This window comes from Grus americana, chromosome 1, assembly GCF_028858705.1.
Source record: "Grus americana isolate bGruAme1 chromosome 1, bGruAme1.mat, whole genome shotgun sequence".
NCBI classification, from domain to species: domain Eukaryota; kingdom Metazoa; phylum Chordata; class Aves; order Gruiformes; family Gruidae; genus Grus; species Grus americana.
Window position 1 is genome coordinate 81,914,633 of NC_072852.1, and position 22,121 is coordinate 81,936,753.

Here is a 22,121-nt window from a genome sequence, read left to right on the forward strand (position 1 = left end):
TGTCTATGCACAAGTTAAAGGAAGACAATATCCCTTTCATATTACTTAACTGCCAGGTTTACTGAGCATCGTTTGTATTTTGACCTTTACTGTTTTATTTTATTTTTAATTGAGAGAAAAAGCTGTATTTTACTACATATCAAGGTGGTCTACTGAATTTTTAATCTTTGTTTTTTACATGAAAGATTAAAATCCAACACTACCTCCACTGGAAAAATAGAATTAGTGATTCATTCAACACCACATTTTCCTAGGCATTGTATCATGCCAAAAATCTAGCATTATCCTGTTTGTGTTGTTTTTTGTTTGTTTGTTTTTTAACAAACCAACCCCAACTTTTTTTCTGTAAAGGGTATATTCTTTCTTAATATGTAAGGACTTGAGGACTCTTCTCTTTTAATAGCATTATTGACATTTATTTGTACAAGTTACTGCATATCCACATGAGAATGTATTCAAAGACTTATGTTTTTGTTTGACATGTCATATTAAATTGTTACTACGATGCCCTGTTACTAGGACTGTGTCAAACCTTCTATTTTCAGATATCTAATTCTGTGACAAAGTTCCCTTGAGGCGGAACTTGGTTGTTTCTGTTCTTCAAAAGCTTCCCCCTCCATCGTATAGACACCTCTTTCTAAGTTCTAGTAAAACACATTAGTGTGATTTGCAAGTAAAAAGAATTGATTGCGTTTAGGAGTGCTGGATATTAGCTGAAAAGAACAGAGAAGCAGAAGTATTTCAATTGTTAGTCTAAGTTCTGGAAGCTTACTAATACTTTAAGTGGAAATGCATTTGAAATACCTATGACCATTCTACTTTACTTTTAAACCCTTCATTTCTTAGGTTTATCAAACTTGGACTGTAGAAGAAAGACCACTGTTTATTCTAGTATTCCCAAACCCTTAACAGTGGATGGTTTTCTACCATTAATTTCTTTGCTTCTAAGTAAAAAGATTGTGTTACATGAATAAGCACTTTACAAAAACTAAACATATGGTTGGAGTGCCCAATTGCATGAACTGTCTGCAACTCTTGAGACAGAAGTGCTAAACAGCAAAGCACTGTATCTGTCAAGGCCAAGAGGAAGATACAAACTGAAATTACTAAAACTGGCTGAAAAAGCCATTCATTCATTATGAAAGTTTTATTTTTGAAGAAAGAATTGCTATTTGTAGATGTTTTACCATATTCACAGTCAAATCATGATGCAATTTGATGATTTTTAGGGAGGGTTTTGAGCAAATTAATGAATTAACTGTTCTCTGGAACATGCTTGAAATTGGAAGAATCATGTGCAAAAATGTAAAAAAGATCTTCAGTCAAGAATTACATGTTTTACTATAATTACTCATGTCGATACATAACCCTCTGGAATTAAATCCATAACTGTCGTCTTAAAGATTCCCCTCCCCGGTCATAGATAGATCTCAGTGACCAAGACATTTGGAAGCCAAAGCATATGGACCTTTTTTTCTTTTCAGCCTTTTAACTGAAAATATGTGCTAAAAGTACCGCTACAATACTTGCAAAGTCTTTTCTTCTCAATGATGCTATCCTCTGAGTACTTATGGTTATGCATGGAATCCCCGTGCGGTCCATGGATTGTGGTCTGGTATAGAGACAAAAATGGTACATGCATGTGGTAGATCTCTACCTCAGGAAAAAGTCTGAAGTCAAACTTGGCAATTGTTTCTGAATCACAGGCAGGATAGTATCTTAGATGTTGGCCTGGAGTTCACGCCTTCATATTGATCTAGGAGAAAGCACTTCTCTCCCAATTTATATTAATTCTTTCTATACATAAATGCACACCATGCATTTGGTGATTTTTACATATATGTACAGTTCAGGAACAATGAGTGAAAGTCAGGCAGTTTCTATCTAATATTGCATCTATTTTTCCCCACTAGTAATTTCTTTTGCTGACAGTCACTCACAGAATACCATTCTAAAGTACTTCAGTGCACCATATCTTTTACAAATACATTTTTTAATAGCTTCTCAGAGATCAGATTTCACAGAACGTGGTTTTGCTCATTTTCTGATAATTTCTTCTAGGATACGTCTGAGGAATTGCCAGTTCTTGAATGCATTTTCCACACAAGGCTGTGGTGGCTTTTTTCTCTCCTATGTCTTAGGTGAATTTGAAAACCAGTACCTGCCCTCTCTGTAGGAGTGATCAGAGCACGTTTTCTTCTTGTAGGTAAAACTGGAACTCTTGCTTTCTTTTATGGGAAGCTGTTTCTGATCTAGGGAGGTGAAATGGAGTTGAAATTTGCACTGTATTGCTTTTTCCTGCTTAAAGCACTGTTTAAAAAAACCAAAAGTGTATACTGAAGAAGGGGACCCATGAGTTCTAAACCACAAACTTTTGTGGAATTAATTTTGTAGATTATCATAATTCCTATTTTTGTGGAATTTCAGAGAGTTTTACTCATTAGTTTAGTACCTTTCAGATGAGAATATGATTTGTAAAGAATATTTTTATTCTAATTTCTTTAATAAGGACTATATCCAGCTAAAGAATTTGTTTTGTTTTGTCTGTGATTTTATGCAGTTGGTGAAAATTTTGCCACCCTTCTGATGCTTGTAAAAGGTATATTTATTGGTGTTTAATCATATGCTGTGGTTCATTGTTCTTCTAAAAATGCTTTTATAAATAGAAGTGGGAAAGGCAGTTATAGAAGTCTTGCAGATTGCATAAAATGTTCTTGTTATGTGAAACTGGTACAAATGCTACAGCTTTTGCTGCCACTCTCTTATTACGTACAGCACTGTTCCATCTAAGTAGTGTTATTTCAAAATTACTCATGAAGCTAGGTATGAACTATCATATCATAGGGTATAGAATCTTACGTGCTTCTTTACAGGATCCTTGATTTTTTGGTTCAGGGGATGTCTCCTGAAAAAAGGGCCAAGTGGTAAAAAAAATTTTTTGTTTTGGTTATTTTAGGGTTTTTTTGGTGGGTTTTTGTTATTTCTTTTCTAATTTGTAAATTCATTGTAGGAATTAATAGAAAAGTTCTAGCTATTGACTTTTATTTTACATATTCTATTTTGTGTGAATCAATTCTTGACTTTTATTGTCACATTCCTTAATGTGCTGTTCTCATCTCTTAGTGTTGAAACCTTCTGGACACTCTTCAGAATAAGTGGATAAATGAATAGATGAGAAAGGTAAATAGGAAAAGAAATTTCCCTGGATATTTGCTCTAGTGTTTGCTGTTGTCTTGATAGACTGAAGTCTCAGTCCTTGCAGATATTCTGAACTTGACTGTATGTGGCCTTAAACAGCCTGACGTAGTGTCTAAGGTGGCCTTGCTTTCAGGTGGGGTTGCATCAGGTGTCCTTCAGAGATGCTTCCCAAACTAAATTTATTCTGTGATTCCTTGAATATATTCAGTTGTATTGGTTTACTTGGACTGTGGAAAGGGATTAGTTACAAAGGGCCAGACTCGCGTTTTTCTTAAAAGTCCCATAGATTTTAGTTGAATCAATTGTAATATAAGCAACTACTACTGTAAAATAAGTGATGTTTTGCATCTGCTTGCTTTGTTGTTTTTTATTTTTTTTTTTTAAATAAAAAGGTATTTTATTTAGTAAGTGTTAATATTAAAGTCAGTACTGGGATTGAAATCATTGAATCATGTAGATTGGAAAAGACCTTTAAGATCAAGTCCAACCTTTAACCTAGCACTGCCAAGTCTACCACTAAACCGTGTCCCTAAGCACCACATCTACACGTCTTTTAAAATACCTCCAGGGATGGTGACTCCATCACTTCCCTGGGCAGCCTGTTCCAGTGCTTAACAATCCTTTTGGTGAAGAAATTTTTCCTGACATTCAATCTAAACCTCCTTTGGTGCAACTTGAGGCCATTTCTGCTTGTGCTATTGTTTGTTACTTGGGTGAAGAGACCAACACCCACCTGGCTACTACCTCCTTTCAGGTAGTTGTAGAGAGCAATAAGGTCTCCCCTCAGCCTCCTTTTTCTACAGACTAAATGAACACAGCAATTTTCTCCTGAGAAGTGAGGCTGGACACATTCTGTGTTGTCTTCTTTTTCTTTTTCCCTATAACCCTGAAGTCTCTTCCTTTAATATGTGATTGGACATGCTTCTGCTGTGTTTTCAAATACAGGTGATGACTGCCATATTATTGTGCCTTTCATTATGGGAGCTGATATGCATACTGCTTCGTGGTGATGGGGGTTTCCTACATGTCCCATTATGTGACTAAATACACACCGTAACGTGATGGAGAACATTGGCATTTTGGTGATGTCTGATTTTCGCTATCTCATAATGGGGGTATGGCATATAGCCCTTGAACAACTTTGTATGGGTGGTATTGTCTGTTTGAAAGATAAAAGGGCATTTGTTTGAGTAAAGGAGTGAAATACTCTTGCTTCAATCTCAGCCTTGCATCTTAGATGTTGCAGGTTCTCAGTCCCCTCATCTAACCACCTTTAATAATTGACATGTACAGACAGACACAAGTTTGCATACCTATGGGGATTTAGATGCTCTATTTCAAGAAAAAAAATTTGTAGGCTTTCTTTTTCTGATGTAGCATGAAATAAAAGTTTGCATCTTTTAATATAGAGAGATGTGGATGCTATTGGCATGTGGCAACAGTTCATTAGTTCAAATAATATTAAATTATACTTTCCAAAGTAGTTAATTCTCTCTTTTTTTCTTAAAGTTTTGAAGCTGTGTTTGCCTGGTATTGTGGTTAAAAATTACTTTAAAAAAAACCCAAAACAACCCAAACCAAAAACTGAGAACCATAAAAAACTCCTGCCTTTCTAAAAGTAAAAAACTTAATTGAATTTCCAAGTTTATTTGGGCATTTTATTCTCTGAAATTATAAAAAGCTTGTATTTCTGTTTCTTCTTAAAAGGTCTTCCTAATGTTTACCTTTGATTCTAGCCAGAAGTCTTATAGATGTCTCATGAAAAATTATAGCTTATCGAAGATTCATTAATGAGCATTCAGCTTGAAGTAACATACTTCTTAATAGTTGAAAATTTTTCAGTATCTCTGAGGAAATAATTAGCCTAATTTCTTCTTATATATGTAATTTATTATATTTTTGGCACAAACAATTTCTTATGGAAGTCTTATGTTAATTTTATGTCCAAGATTCTTTGTAAGATCATGTTTATTGTAATTACCAATGAAATCTAATTTTCCAAATTGAAAAACATTCCCGAATTTCCCTCTGGTCTCATGTCCTCATGGTCTTGTGATGTTAGCCCCTGCTCAATTGTATCCTTTCCTTGTTAGATACAGATGATAAATACTAAAAATTTAATGCAGAATTTAGGAGAAGTTAAGAGCTTTCCCATTAAAAACCGATACAGAATACTCTTTTTCTGTAACAAGACTGTGAACTCTGTTCATTAAATAACAAACCACTAAGTGAATGTTAACCACATGGATCATGCTATCTTTGTAGGAATTTTTTCCATTCAATTTTACTGTATAGTCAGCTGCTTTAATAAGGAAAAAAAAAAAGTCTGCAGAAGCTTTTCTTTGCAAACAAGATACTGCTATGAGGCAAATTACAGAATTGGAAGTTACTAAAAGGATTGCAATCTCCATTGATTTGAAGGATTGAGAATTACTGCATCATATTGTTTCACAGATTGACAGATTGGTAGGGGTTGAAAGGGACCTCTAGAGATCATCTAGTCCAACCCCCCTGCTAGAGCAGGATCACTTAGGGCATGTTGCACAGGACCATGTTTCATTCTTTTTGAAGGAAAAAAGAAAAGAAAAATCACCTATATTTCAGTACCTTGAAACAGCTATCATTTTTTGAAATTGATACCTGACAGATACGCTAGAAGAATTTAGCCATACTGTTAGGATGGGAAGTTAGAATTTCTCAATCTCAAAAAAAAAAAAAAAAAAAAATCTGCCTGTAGACTTTGTTTAATTTTTGTTTTGATAGTGGTCTTTGGTAATGTTTATATTGTTTTTCAGGCCATTTAATTCCTGGCCCTAATAAATGAAACGTGTTCATCTGTTTATGGCTTAAGTGCTATTAAACGGGTTACTTCTAGTGCTGAGATCTCAAGCAGGTGTGAAGTGAGAAATGTAAGGGTTTTTTTGGTGTTTTTTTTTTTTAAATTTTACAGATGCCCTAAAATTATTTTAGTTTCCATTATTCTGTACGTTCATACTCTGGTCTTTTGTAGGATATGTATTCTTTGGGATATGTGTATTCTGTAAGCAAAAATTTCTAACTAATGACTTGGTAGCTACTATAAGTTATTTAAGATGCCACATGCTTATCCTGCAGCTGCAATTGGTATAGATCAGGAGAAAAGTCTGTACTAGCTGGGTAAAAAGAAGAAAGTTTGTTCCTGTTTTAAAATTGCTAAGAGGTGCTTGGAATTTTGGCAGAAGAGCCATGAGAAGTGCATGTGAGCTGGTTAGAATTTTGTGAACCAGAAATTTATCATCTGTTCTGCTCTTTATCACAGAGGTATTGCCAGTATATATGCTTTCTAAATGACTACTTTTTATTGTTGTTTTATTTTTTTTTATTAATCTCATACTTATCTTGGATAGGCTTTTTGGAGCCTGCAGTTTTGGCCAAAGATTTATTCTTCAAATAATGCGGTCTATGTTATGTCCGGTGAAGAAACAGCTAATAAGCCTGTCCTAGATTGAACACATTGAATGAATCATTTAGTAAGCATAAACATACAAGTAAAACTGATACTTGTCATAGGTAGGGGTTAACCACCGACACTGTTTGCCAGAAATACAAATGCAGCAGCCCCACCCTCAGCCAGCTCCACACATGCTCTTCTGACAAAACAAACGGCAATACGCTCTCTAAGTTGTTCCTTTCAAATGCACAAAATTCTGCAAGTTAGCTACTTACTCAAAATTACAGGCCAGGTGATACAGTGTCTAGCTGAAAGTACCTGGCAAAATTAGTTATCTTTATTACTGAGGCAAATTTATATTTGATTTATCAAGTAATAGATTAGGACTTGATTAACTTGAATTCTCCCTAACCAGAGGTAGATGTTTAAGTGAATGACAAATCCTTCTTAATTCACCATTTGGTGTCTCTACCATTTTTGCCTTTTGGATTTCTGGTGGGATTACAACATTCCTTCTCCTCCTAACAGTTGGAATGGGGAAGAGGGGCTTTTTCCCTAGCTTACATTTTTCTGTCTTACTCCTTGTGAAGGGCTTCTGATCTTCCTGTATATAAACCCATGATTTTGGGGTGTCTGTTAGGTAAGTGCATTTCACAAGTTTCTCATGACCTATGTTAAGCTGATGGTCAGGCTTTGGTGACTTCATTTTATGTAGGGAAGCTTGCAAGCATCTCAGATACGCACAGCTATCTATGTTTGAATACATTCATTGTGTATTGTTGTCAGTCAGAGAGAAGGAAGTCTTGAGCAACCTGATCTGAATGCAGTGTCGACCCTGCTTTGAGCAGGAGTTTGCATTGTATGACCTGCTGGTCTGAGTTCTGGCCTAAATTATTGTATGATTTGATGAATACAAACTCGTTGATAAAATCTGCTGAAAACGCAGTGGCTTACATATTCGTGATCCATTAAAAGTTTTCTTCTTTTCACAGGACTCTGACTGGAGACCTTCTCTAGCCTTTTAGGACATGAGTGTCTCGAACTGTAATGTTTTGTAAATGGCCTGGGCTGGATGACCTACTGTGTCTTTTCCAACCATAATTTCTATGAATCTGTAATTTTGAGGCTGACTTCTTGTTGCCCAATTTTACAGTTACTTAATTCCAGTATCAGGCATATTTTAAGAGACCACATTTAGTCATGGTAAGACTGTGTGGGTTGTTTCGTCTTTTTGTGTTATTTTTTAAATCCTTCTGCAGATTGTCAGCACTTAATGTATTCTTTCCTATTCCAGTGCCACAAATAATGTTCTAGTCTGTGAGGAAAGAAAAGTCTGATTACCCATTTTGGAATAGATGATTGATTAAAAAAAGCTGTTCCCAAAATTGTTGCAGTTTTATGTGAGGTGTTAGGCTAGTTCTGCTGTTTATTTATGCCAGAAATGCATTTCCATCACCAGAATAAGGGGTGGAATTGAGAAATTGTGTATTTGGTCATATTTTCAGCATTGTTATCAGTGAAGTTTAGAACAAATTACTGAAATGTTTTTCAGACCTAAATGCACATGTACTTTTGAGGGCTATGAAAGACCTCTAGCTAAAAATAGGCTTGATTAATTTTTTCTAGACAGTCCTTGAAACGTTGGTGTGGCCCTGTTCCCATCTCTTTGCAGAAAGTACCATTTTCTTTTCATGCAATGCATCTCCTAGTAAGAGCTCTTGCACTAACACTCTTTGGGTGAAGAGAACACTTCAGCCTTTGAGTTTTTTGACATGCCCTATGTCAGCATCCCTCAGGACTTAATCCATGCTTTCTATCCTAATTTGCTGCCTGCTTACTTGTGATTCATGCTAAGTTTGCCAGTTTCGTTCTGATTTATTTTGCCTACAGCAAACAAAGCATGTAAACAAATCAGGATTTCTTTTTGGTGGACTAGAAAGTTAGCTTTGTCTTTGAAAACAGAGGTCTGTGTACAGGTATGAATATGTATTATGCATACAGAAATAGCAAACAGTCCTTCCTAGCTGGTTGAGAATCACTTAGCCTAGAATTCTGGTGGGATTTCCAAAGAACTGGAGATTGGAGGATTAGCATTTAGATGTGAAAGCGCCATTGATACTACTGAGACTTGCTTAGAGTCTGTTTCTCTTTTACTCCATTTAAATGGTGTGTGGAATAATTCATGGATTAATCATGCTGTTACAGCCATGAAACATCTGTGTTAAAATTTGAGGAGTAAGGTAATCTTAGGTCAAAATAGTCTTGTGATCATTACCAGACTTATGAAAACTGTATATGAAATGTAATAACAGAGATGATGGATTACATAACAGGTTGTTCTCCATTTTTTTTTCTTCTGCCCTACATCCTTTTTCTCTATCAAAAGTTACCTCTGTTTTATGTATATGTAAGTTCTTATGAATTTTCTTGTAGGCGTTTATATTGCCTCCCTCGAAATCCTTGCTAGTATTTAACAAATGTTTTGCCGAAAGAGGCTTCTGTACTTTACAGCCTTATGTCAGTGCTGCATTTGATGATAAATGAAAGTAGTTAATCACTTCTTAAAACATTATTTTTCATATTTTATAGATATTTTTGTTTGCCTTTTTTAATTTGAAAACAAAGCCTCTCCATTTTTAGTGTGCCTTTCCAAAATTACTTTAATTCCTGTTGCGCTCCTCTGAACTTATTCCAGTTTGTCCTTTTAAAACACAGTTCTGAATAGGAGCGTACTTTCTCCAGTTGAGACATGACCAGTTCTGAGATTGGGGAACAATGTCTCTTGCTCTTTGGGGAGCAAATCTGCTGTGATTCTCTGAAGTAACTTTGGGTAGAGCCTATATGACCTGTTGATGTGATATATAGTGTATTGATAGAATACCTATTTGCCTTAAGCCTCTCTTTCTCCAGCTGACTGCTCTGATTGCTACTTGAATGCTGCATTTTGCAGTGCCTGTATACATGACCAGTCTGTTTTAGATGGTGTTTAATAGGTTGTGTGAATATGTTGACATTCTCAGTTTGCACATTGCTGTCTGCTTCAGCAGTGGTGTTTTATCTGCACAACTTCCATTGCTATCATTTGTGTGTGCCCGTGTTATTTTTTTGAGTTACATATTAAAGCTCTGAATGTCAAAGGAATGTGTGAATGTTGGCCTGGTTAAGGTTAACATTGATGGGAAAATTACCCAACTACCTTCTTTCTCTCTTAAAAAAAATAAAACAACACAAAACCATCTAAACCCCTTGCAGTCCCTAAAAAGATATTTAGTTCTTAGACCACATGTGACTATTGGACAGTACTCTAATTTAACTAAAGCTGTCTGCTTACACTGCAATAGTGTGTAAGTGGTGATTTAAACTAAGTTAATCAATAAGAACTTGGAAATTAATTTGTTGAACTTTGGAAGATGTGTGTTTGAATTGAAATCTGTCTTGGTAGTGATTTTCAGCAGTGGATATAAACGGAAAGTGTCCCCTTCTGACATTCTGATACTTTAATTTGGATATTTCCTCCAAACCTTTTGAGTTCTTCTGTTTCTGAGCATGTGTTTTCACAGTAATAAAAGTTTGCCAGCCTATAGTCTATTTTGACTAAAGTCAATTAACTTTACAAACATTTTGACATTCTATAAAGACCCTAAAGTTTTTTTGGATTATCCTTCATTCATGTATCAGAATGATATATTTTTTTTTAAATACATATATAATACCCTTCTTTGAACAGCCACGTATATCTTGAGTTACTTTCATTAACTGAATAACTTATCCTGCATTTTTGTAAAAGGAACTGCAATTTAACTATAAATATATCAAAATGCCACAGAATTCAGGGCTACAACTCAAAAATGCTGATCAGTTTGTAAAATCTAAATCAGCCCCTCCATGAAACCTTGGGAAGGACCTCTGTGGTAGCAGAAAAATTTCCAGAAATTCACCACAGCCTTTTTCTAAGTTGCAGTTTGTGCTGATGTTGCCAGACAGCTAAGAAGAGATGGGAGAAGCAGGAAATCTTTTGGGATTTAATCACAGTGCTGATTTGGAAAAGCAACTTAACAATGGAAAATACTTTTATATTTTAAATCATAAACATAAAACTATGAAGTGTATGGTAGATTGTGATTGCATTAAATTGGATCGTCTTCTTTACTAATTATGAAAATTCTTCATTTTGGAATCTTTTTTATAACATTCAGACTAGGTTATCTGCTGTTTTCAGTACCATTGGTTGAGGTACTGGGCACTTGACTGCTATGCTTGAGAGCAATAGATAGTTTTCAAGTACCATCTTTCTGTTTTCCTATCTTGAAAAGCTTTTTCTACATTCTTGCCTTCAAAAGATCTTTGGCAATATTGATGGGCAGTGCTTATCTCTCTTCCCTTGAAGATATTAAAATTCCTTTGTAAAACACCCAATTTTTTCATTTACCTTGATCAGTAAAAAACTGCTTCTTAAGATCTCTTGCAGTTTTAGCCCTTGCATCCTCTGTGTGTAAAAGTCCTTATTTAGGTCCCTTGATCTTTTGTAGAACTTTTTACCTGAAGTCTTCCTGATTTACCTGCGGAGATGAGTGCTTGGATGAAAGACTGAATACTCATTTCTAAATGAGAAGGTGATGAGGTTATGAAGAGCACATGGATGAGCTAGGTAGCAGTTGTACCCAAATGAAGGTCTCTACTCATCTGTTATGAAACTGAAGTACAAATATATGAGTCATTTTTGTATTATTTGTGACACCGAAGTCTGAGGGTAGGATATACATTCATTTGATCATAAAACCAGCATTTTTGTCTTAGGAGACTGGCCAGTGAAATATACTTGTTTTCCTGCAGTTTACAGTATTGTATTACTTTATACAGCTGGCCTTTAGGGTTTGACCACAGTGATTTGTTATACCCAAGTCTGTCCTTTAAAACTAATGTCATACCTTTGGCTTTACAAAGTATTTATTGCTATTTTATGCGTAAAGGGGATATAATAATTCAGTGGTTTTGTTTTTGTTTTTAAATCAAGATTTCTGCTATATTCTAGTACCAGATCAAAGATGGATGACGATGACTTTGGAGGATTTGAGGTATGTTATTTGGTTTAGTTAATTTTGACACGTAACTATTTTCAACTATTTTTATAGGAATTTATAGCATTTTGTAAAATATGTGACAATTTTTTTGTGTGTGTGTGTTTCCAGGCAGCAGAGAGTTATGAGAGTGGAAATGGTGGAAAGCAGACTACATCCCCCGCTATTGCTTGGGCAGCATTTCCTACAGGTATTGATAAAATCACTATAAAAATTCTTAATAACATATTGCTGTCCTTCTATATTTACCGTAAATGTATATACACAATAAAAGAATGGGCAACAGTGAAAATCTAGTATAAGAATGTTCCTTACTAATTATTTTGGGAAGCTGCACTTCTCAAAGTTAAACTTTCTTGCGGGATGAGAGAAGTACAGTTTATCCAGTTCAAAGGCTGATTGGCATCTCATGGGAGGAAGAAATGGAGCTTCTTCATCAAAGGATATTCTTACTTTTCAGTATGGAAGGTCTGTTGCCAATGATGGGAAAACATACAAAAAGTAAACTTAAAAAAAAATAGGACTTGAGCGTGTTGCTTCCTCAATTAGATTTCTTTGACTCTAATAAAATCTTAGTTGCTTTGGGTGGGTGGGGAAATGATCTTTATTACTTAAGCAGATGTTAAAGTTAGAAAATATATTACACATCCTTTATCTCAAGCAGAAGCTGAAATATTATAAAGCTACTTTTATTAAAGTGCCTGATGCCTGTCTAGATTTTAAGAAATTAATATAAGCTCATTGATAGTGGATAAATGTACAAATCAGTAGAACTAAAAAATTAAGGTGTTATAGATTGGCAGTTGATTTTGTTGTGGGAGTTTAGTCTAGAATTTACTGCTTTCACAAAAAGAAACATCACTTTAGCAACATTAGGAAAAAATTCTAACCCACATTTTACTCTTTGGTCAGGAACTAAAGATTTCTGCCTGTTATTGTATTATTGTGCTGAAGAAATTATGCCAACTAATTATATTTTTAAAACTAAAGCATTTGTCTGAATATGGGCTCTTCATTAAATCATGTTCTTCAAATGTTTTTATTTCTGGCACTACTGGCTTTCATCCATTACAGAATAATTAGTTTTATTTATCATTCAAATAAAGGAAAACAAATAATAGGGATACTATATTTTCCCAAATAACTTTATTATTCATCTTGTCATTTTGACTGTTATTCAAAAATACTGCTTAAATTCATTAGCATATTTGGATGTGTTTAAATTAAATCCAATAGAGCTGTGGAATGTCTATCTCATGAAGTCTAATCTAAATCTAATAAGGTATGTAGAAGTTAAATGATTTTTAAGTAACACAGATGTTTTCTGTATTATTTGTGACACCGAAGTCTGAGGGTAGGATATACCAAAGTATTTTAAGTATTTCAAAATTAAAAGAAAAACCTCTTGCATTCAGAATATTTTGTTACTATAAAATCTTCATGTGACTTTTTCATGCAAATGTTGCTGTGAATAAATTAACTTATTGCAAAAGGCAAGATTTTAATAGGATCGATAAAATGCTTGTTATGCATTGACTTGTAAGTTAATGTTTTCAGTAAAAGAAATAACTGAATTGTCTGGCCAATGTTATATATAAGTAAGTTGTTTTTGTCTTACCCTAGAAATTTGTTGGTCAGTAAGGTTTGTTGAAAAATGTCAGAAATTCAAATGTATTATGGTGCTGTTGAGATGATTTTGATAAATTTGGAGTGTGATACCATTATATACACTGAAGATTCCGTGAACTTTATGGAGGAGTATGTTACTCATCTCATCAATTTCCTGCATATGTGATGTTTGTAAGATATAAGAAGTTATAGAACAAAACACTGAAACCTGTTGCAGTATTTCTCAGTGTGCAAGAAGAAATCAGAAATTATTTCTAAGGCCCCAGTGTCGATTACAGTGAGCAACTTTGCCCTTCAAAAGGATAATAAGATGCCCAAGACAAATTTGAATGTCAATTTCACTTTTTCAATAGGTTTACAGTATCATAAAATGTTTACTGATATGTGCAAATAGTCTTTCCTATGCAGTACTTAAAATCAGAAAATGTTTATTAATTGTGGTTGCTGGTTCAGAAAGGGAGAAGAATAAGAATTTTTATAGCAGAAATGTAATGCCATTTTCTTTTTCCCCTTCCACCAGGACAATTACCAGAGGGCATTTATTATGGGCATGTTGAGTGTCAATTGATATCTATTAATGTATCCCTCCACTCGTTTTTAAGCAATTTAACTCTTTCTAATAGTTATCCATTTACTTTGAGCTAAAAGCAGTGTAAGTACAGGAAATATTTTGTCTATTTGGAGTTCAAGTTATTAGCTGTTGCTTTTTGTTTTGCAGGAAAAGATTCTTTTCTCTTTTTTTTTGGAACAGATGCTGCTGTTCTTTGATAAATTGTTTTCCACTGACAATGAATAATTTTATTGGATGTTTGTTACTTACATATTTTAGAATGCATTTGACACATTCTGTTGTGTGCTTGTTTGCTCTGTATTGGCAAAAATAATTTGGTTGATGTCTGTAAATACAGTAATTTTCAGTTTATTTTTCCCTAAGCTGCTTATTCAGCATTATGCAGGCTGTAGATCCCTGTGTTCTAGCTCTGACACTAGTTCCCTGTCTCTTACAGTTGTGCTTGAGCAACCATATGTGGAGCTGGGATTTAGCAGATCACTGAAATTTGAGCACACAAAAGTCTTATACTTTCTATCTGAATGTTACTTTTACACTGAAAATGTTCAGTGATACAGTTTACAGTGTATACCATATAATTTAAAGGGTCATTGAATTGTATCATTTGAAGACCTATAGCTGAGGATGGAAATGTAGGTTTTGTTTCTTGGGATTTTTATTTTTAACAGCTGAAACCTACATATAGGGGAACTGTACTGCAAGTAGTTTGCAATTTTCTACAAAAGTATGTCAAACAATTATTATATGATCTTTTGCTCAAAGCCCTGCTGACATATCATCTCATAATTGCTGGGTATAAATAACATCCAATTAGTAATTGTTACTCATGTTTGTTTTTTCAATGGAATATTTTGTATCTAATGTCTTCATTCTGAAGCTCGAAAGTATACAACTCGTATGGAATGTTGATTTAACAGTTCATGTTCATCCACTTAGTTTTGTTTTCAGAATTTCTGATCCCCCAGTGATTTTAATAATTGTTTTAGCTTCATTACTAGGATAAAGATACAGAATTTTTCTTGTGTGAGCAAGATTGCAGGTTGTTACTGATCTCTGCTTCTATTAACTTCATGGTTTTGTCATTTCTTACATACAAACCGATGATAGAATATACTTAATATTGTGAACTCAAGGGTTCAGAAATTACCAGAATTTTTTTGAAGTACAGTTCTGGCAAGTGTCTTATTTCAGCCTTCTTGGGCATTTGACTTTTGATATACCTGTAATTGAGTACAAGCTGCTTTTCTAGTCCAGTCAGTTAGTCAGAGGCAAGTTTTTGTTTCAGGGGTTCTGAAACTGTACCATTATGATAACTAAGGCATAGTAAGCAGGAATGATTGAGGGGTCATCTTCATAAGCAAATTTTGAGCTGAACTAAAAGGCTAATGCAATTTCACCATTATATACACAAGAGGAATGAATTAAGAGCTTGAATTACAGACATAGCCCATGTAATTCTGGGAATGTCTAATTTAGGAATCTTTAACATTGTTGAAAGTGAAAAGAAGATTTTGTAAAAAAGATGTTTGAATGATACCTTGGAGAGCTGCTGCCTTCTCTTCTGCGTGGTCGTGTATTTAGTTGAATAATTTTAAGCTACAGTGTTTAGAGGCAGTACCAGTTGTTGCTCCTCATTTCCTAGGCTTTATTTTGACAACTTCAGAGGTGGGTTTTCTGTTTCTGTTTGTTTCCGCCCCCCCCTCAAAATGCTAAGCTTTCATTACTATAACTGAAATAACTGAAAGCTCAGTTTGATTGCTGAAGGTTCCACATAAAACTGTATTCTCTGAAAAGTGGAGTCTTATGCCTAGTATTAGATGCTCTAAAATATGTGAATACTTTAAGCTTTAATCTCTGTAAGTCTCCATTCCTTATCTATATTCAGACTCAGTTTCTTTTATTACTTTTCTCATCAATTATTTATTTGGGAACTATGCCTATACTATGGTGATCATCACTAAAGGATGAATGCTAACACCATGAGGATCAGTGTCATGCTAGGTTTTTCCTTGTGAGTTGACAGTTTTAGTCAGAGAAACAGCTTGTCTACTCAGTCAGAGCTGCCTGGTATGGAATCACAGAATGGTTTGGGTTGGAAGAGACCTTAAAGACCATCTAGTTCTAACCCCCCTGCCATGGGCAGGGACACCCTCCGCCAGACCAGGTTGCCCAAAGCCCCATCCAATATGGCCTTGAACACTTCCAGGGAGGGGGCATCCACAGCTTCTCTGGGCAACCTGTTCCAGTGCCTCACCACCCTCACAGTGAAGAATGTTTTCCTTATATCTAGTCTAAATCTACCCTCTTTAGTTTAAAGCCATTACGCCTTGTCCTATCACCACATGTCCTTTTAAACAGTCCCTCTCCAGCTTTCCTGTAGGCCCCCTTCAGGTACTGGAAGGCTGCTCTAAGGTCTCCCCGGAGCCTTCTCTTCTCCAGGCTGAACAACCTCAACTCTCTCAGCCTGTCTTCATAGGAGAGATGGTTTTCCATCTGTTGGAAATTGATCTCAAACTGAAATTCAAGGTATTAAGTGGTAGCATAAAGCTGAGACTTTTCTGGTTTTTTAGAAGCAAAAAGGTCATATTCTGTTTGAATATGTCTTTTAAGACGAGGATTTTTTTACCTCTAAAATTTATAAAACATAGGAAACTGTAGGTGTAGTTTTACAGTTGACTTGAACTGATTAAAGATCATGCTCAAGCTGAAAGGTTTTGTGAGTGGAAAGAGAAAAGTTAATACTGCTGCTTTTGATGGCAGTTGTCTTGTGAAAGTGCTGTGTAAGTTACAAGTCTAAATTTAGTGTGGCTACAATTTTGAATATCCTTAAGTTGATAGCACTTAAAAATAAAGAAACTTTGTATGGAATTATTCTTCAGTGCAATTAGTTTGTAAGAATTATATAACCTTACATTATTATGACTATACTTGTTGCTACTGTGATGGGTTTTGCTAGGTATAGACTGCAGAAACAGAATTAATTTTCGAAAGCTTCTTCATATTGTGTGTGTGTGTTTTCTGGTTTTATTTCTTGCATTAGTATCGGAAGTCCATATATCTCCTGATGTTCTTCTGGAGCACTCCGTGCCTTCTTCCTGCCTGGTTCCTTCTGACTCATTCACTTTATCAAGTGATTATGTGGCAACAGTTATTCAAACAGCCAACAATGTTATAAACCCAGTGGTTCTTGAAGAACAGGTAAAACCACAGTTTTTGTGATTCAGTATGGGAACTTGACATATTGAATATCTTAGCATTGTATCTTTTCTGTGCAAATACAGGTTGAATTGCCTTTTAAGAGCAAAAGGTGGTCCTTGAATTTCTGTGATAGACTTTGAAGTAAAATAATTTTAAAATGGTGTTTAAATCCTGTAACTGGAGACACCATACTACTTTGGTATGGACTGCAAGAGAGATAAGTGTGTTAGTCATTAAAAGTCAAAGGCATGCTAATAGTACTAGGCATGAAAGTAGGAAACAATAGCAGGAAGATTCTCTAAAAGGTGTGTTACTGTTAAAGCTGTAAAGATTATGACTGAACATATATGTCATACTCGTATGTTTTCTCAGGTGGTTTTAGGATTAAAGAATTAACCTTTAATTTTTACTTCATTATAATTAAATTAATTTCAATATTATCTTTTATTTTATTATATTTTACTTTATTCCCCCCCCGTTACTTTTAAAGGTTTTTTTTTTTGGTTGGTTGGTTGGTTTTTTTTAATCTGCTGCAGTCCTAGTTATGTGATCCTGATTTCTCTTTGTGGCTGCAATACTGCTGAAAACTGATCTTAGCTTCTCTTTTGGGGGGTGAAAGTATTAAGTTTTTAACTAAACAATTAGGTGAGCAAGGGAGGGAAAAGAATTTCTGCCTGGAGAATAGCACAGGAATGCAAGATTGCTGTGGACAAGAATTAAATAGATTTACCCTCCCAAGTGAATTTTTATTGCCATTGATTGCAGTGACACCTATTTGAACAAGTTTATTGATTGTAAAGTTGTTTCAGGATGCATTGTAGTATATACTTGAATTTAAAAGTGCTCTTGTCTTTCTCTGAACCAATCAATATTTTGGGCTAGTTTGCAACCCTCTTGCTTCCAGCACTTACTTGGTTTATTATTATTCAGATAGTCTCACCTGGGCTACTCATGGTGAAAGTTGAATTTCACAATTAAGTCAGATTTCCATAATCTGACCATTTAAAAGCATTTTGCTAGAGCTATTTAAACAGCTTGTACAAAATACTTGTTTTGATTAAACTACCTCTTACTGTTTTTCATTTGAGCAACATTTGTATGTTCACACTTCCAGGAAGACTGTGGCTAGTACAGCTCCAATAGTTCAGTCTTAGTAATAAATTTGTTACTGGTTTGTATTTGTTCCCAGCCTAATGTTCTGGGGAAAGCCTATAAAAAGTGAAGATGTTCCCAGATGCAAATAATACCTAAGAAAATTTCTTAGAAGTCCAAAAGTTGTGGATTTTTTTCTTGAGAGGGGGGAGTGTTTGCTTTTTTATTTTGACTGATGCCAGCCAGGGTCATTTTCTGTGTTGAAAGCTCTTCATCTCTCTCTCTGACAACATTTTGATAAGTTGATTTGTCTTACTGGCAGAATGATCAAAATACCCTTTTCTTCAGCCACAGATCCTACCCTTTTTGATTTTGGCTAACAATGAAACGTGAATGACCTGTATCCTTTCTTGTTTGAGCTAGGCCAGCAACTTTAGCTCTGGAAAGAGCACTCTGGATAGTCGAGAATACTGAGGCTTAGGTGTATTTTTCTTAAAACTAAAACCTCATTTGGTTAGGTAATATTACTAAAAATGAGAAATATACTTTGTTACTTCTGAATAATTATGTGTGCAAATTCTAGTTCTAGGCCATGTTTTGGTCTTTCTCATCTTATTCTGGTCAGCTACTGACAGACCCATGGTTCCACAAACTCTTTAACACCTGGTATAATACAAACTAAAGAATACAAGATTAGTGAGTGTTAGTAAAGGGAGAAGGGGAGTTAGGAGGAGGTACTTAAACATTATTTTGAAATGGAGATCAGACTTTGCCCTTTTGGTTAAAGCTAAAGGAAATTGTTGGGCATAAAACTATGATAAAATATTCTTACACCTGTTAGAGGAGGATGTTAGGAGAACTGTATTCTTCCATAATTGTGTCTCCAGAGCTTCTTGAGGTTTCATGTTAAAAAAAACTTTTCAGGTTCCAACATCGCAATTCTTGGCAGTGCCATACTCAAATCTTGAGTAGTACTCAGAAATAGAATTAGCATATCTAGGTTCTCTTTGCTTCTTACAGAAAGGGAATTCAGAGCACAAGCTGCAGTTTTCTTTCTGATTGTTTTATCTTCTGGATTTTATATATGCCTGTACAATCAAAATCTCAGCTATTTTTGTTTGTTTCTTTCCTTGAACCCTTTGAGAGATACTTATTTATTGAAAAGTCTATTATTTGAGTGTCTGTTTGGAATAAAAGGTGTTAAGGGAATGGATTAAATCAGATCAGTCAAACCTCTCTTAATAAACACATTGAGATGTTCCTTTCACCACCACTCCCCAAATCTCAAGTGCTCTTGGCTTTCAAATTATTGAAAATGTGGCAGCTGAAATTAATTTACTAGCTTTTTCCTTTGAAGTTCCTTTGCTGTGATATAAAGAAGTTTTTGCCTTTTTAAGAAGGGGGAAAAAAAAAAGCTTTGGCTTTTGTTAATTATACCACAAAATATTTTAAACCTCACCTAATTTATTTTTTGCTTTTCTGAAAATATGGTTTTATCAGTGTTTCATCTGTTTTGGGTTGCGTGTTCTAGAAGCCTCCGTTTCAGTTTTTGTACTTCGACAGTTCACTGAAATACCATTAACTAAATGTTGTAGACATGTCCCAATTACTCTCGTTCTGTTGGTCTAGCCTCAAGATGAGATATTTATTTTAGCACAAAAAAATTGTATTTCCTTTCCATGGCTACTGTTTGCAGTCTGCATTGGGTGAAAACATAGAGTGACTAATGCAAGGAGAGTTTCTTTCCTCGTAAGTCTGATGCTTTGAGAGAGATGATTCAGTTTCACTTCTGTCTTTTTTTCACCTCTTGAGTACTTTTACCTCACTGAAAACTGAGCTATCTGTGCCATCCTCCTCCTTAAAGCCTTCTAAAGTATTCTTGAAAAGCAGTTAAGGAGATCGGAAGGATTGATGTGAATCCATCTAGAATTACTAGCTACTGTTCCATTGTTGGAGCTTTGTTTTTGGCCAGCACATCCTACATATGAGAGTGTGCATGGCCAATTTCTGAGAAGTGTGGTTTCAAAAAACTAACCTTAGTATTTACAGTTCTTAAGTTCTGTAATGTCATCTGGAAATGAAATTTGACTTGACTAGAATGTTAAATTCCCTTTACCCTTTCCTTTACTGTTTTGTTTCTCATATGAATTAGGTTCAAGCAGATATTCCAGTTGCCTCTCTGAATGTAATTGAAGACAAGACTTTAGTTACGTCAGCCATTGCTTTGGTTGATGCTGAGACACAGAGAATAAATGAACCGAAGAGGTACCTTCAACAAGCTGTGGCAAACCTAGAAATCAAGCTCTGCACTGCTGAAGAAGAAAAATTAAAAATTAAAAAGGTATGAATAGTTTTTTAATGAAAATGTTTGGCATTTATATATAGTTGGAGCTGGCAGAGATTTGCAATGCATTTTTTTATAGGAATTGGCCAAATTGCAGAGAAATTGGCCAAACTTAGCCAAAATACTTTTTTTTTCCCTCATGTCTGGTGTCTATTTTAGGCTGAATTTTTCTAAAGTTTCAGGGAAAAAAAAATACTGTTTTCATGGAGGGGGGAAAAAAAAAAGAAGAAAAAAAAAAAAAGACAAGTTTTCTTAGCATGTAGCCATGTGGTTAGAAGTTATAGTGGTTTCCCCCATGTTTTGGGAGTGAGTACGTGATCACAGAAGTTGAAAGTGCCTTTGGCTATCTTTATGAACGTAACACATAATGCTTTTTTTTTTTTTTTTTTTTTTCTGGTAACTAAATCCTTCATATTTCTTCTGACCTGAATGTGATAGAGTACCAAGCAGGCCTATGCCTGTAGTTGTGTGTCTGAGATAGCAAAAGGTCACTGAGGCATGGGAGAATACTTCTTAATACTGTTCCTTGATAGCTATCAAGGTGTGTTAGGGAAGGATGAAGTGGCTTGTTGGAAATGAAAATGAGGATGAGTAACTAGAGCCAAAGATGAGGAGGTCTGGAGTGGATTGATTTTGCTAGGAATTAAGTGTATAGAGGAGGGCTGGAAGGGAAGTATGAATGAAGACTCTAAGAAGAGATAGGTTGAGAGCTAGGCTCTGAATTGAAGAAGTGTTGCACAATCAGTTTCTATCTCTATAGTTGAATCAAAGACTTTGAATCTCAAGAACTGTTTTTATTATTTTCCAAAAGCAGAATTGAACTAAGCAGACCTGCTCTTACTGTCCTCCTTATGACCCTCTCAGTTGTGCCTTTGTTTGAATAGCTGTACAGTGATCTGGCAGGTCATTTGTTTCTATGCTGGCTTCCTGCATGGCTGCAGAAATAGTTGTTCTTGAGCAACTGAAAGGGTGCCAACAGCTTATGTATAGTAGGAATGAGTTTGGTGGGAGCAACAGCTGCATTAAGAAAAAATAAAAATCTTGAGCTCTTTGTATAGCAAATAATTTTGAATTTCATTGCTAATAGTGTCATTCTCCTTCCTCTTTATTGGTTCATGTTGAGCAGGCTTCTGGACTGGCTTTATGCAAGATCACAGAATATTTTAAAATTTTTGATTTTGGAGATGTAGGTAGAGATCATTAGGGCTGTATGTAGTGGGATTTCTGCCTTTTTAGTGAAACCTTTTGCTAAAAGTACATTTAATATGCTACTTTTCAAATGCAGAAAGACAGAACAAGCTATTAAAAATATGGAAATAATTAGAACAGAATAGTTCCAGTTGGAAGGGACCTACGACAACCATCTGGTCCAACTGCCTAAGCACTTCAGGGCTCACCAGAAGTTAAGGCATGTTATTCAGGACATTGTCTAAATGCCTCTTAAACACTGACAGGGATGGGGCATTGACCACCTCTCTAGGAAGCCTGTTCCAGTGTCTGACCACCCTCTTGGTAGAGAAATGTTTCCTAACGTCAAGTCTGAACTTCCCCTGGCTCAGCATTGAACCATTCTCATGCATC

At 35.2% G+C, this 22,121-nt stretch overlaps 1 protein-coding gene across 11 annotated transcripts in view; it reads left to right on the forward strand.

Annotated features, from left to right (window-relative positions):
- CCDC91 (coiled-coil domain containing 91) overlaps positions 1-22,121 on the forward strand; it is a 149,673-nt gene that overhangs the window by 15,273 nt on the left and 112,279 nt on the right. For 4 of the 11 annotated variants that reach the window (XM_054813417.1, XM_054813412.1, XM_054813421.1 and 1 more), the window contains exons 2-6: positions 7,219-7,268; positions 11,643-11,703; positions 11,818-11,896; positions 16,947-17,104; positions 20,349-20,537. In XM_054813417.1, coding sequence (XP_054669392.1) covers positions 11,674-11,703; positions 11,818-11,896; positions 16,947-17,104; positions 20,349-20,537 — 456 coding nt within the window. In that variant the 5' untranslated portion in view covers positions 7,219-7,268; positions 11,643-11,673. Of the gene's footprint in view, positions 1-3,123; positions 3,181-4,209; positions 4,281-7,218; positions 7,269-11,642; positions 11,704-11,817; positions 11,897-16,946; positions 17,105-20,348; positions 20,538-22,121 lie in introns of those variants that run through there. The other 7 variants (XM_054813422.1, XM_054813423.1, XM_054813424.1 and 4 more) reach the window with 4 other exon arrangements.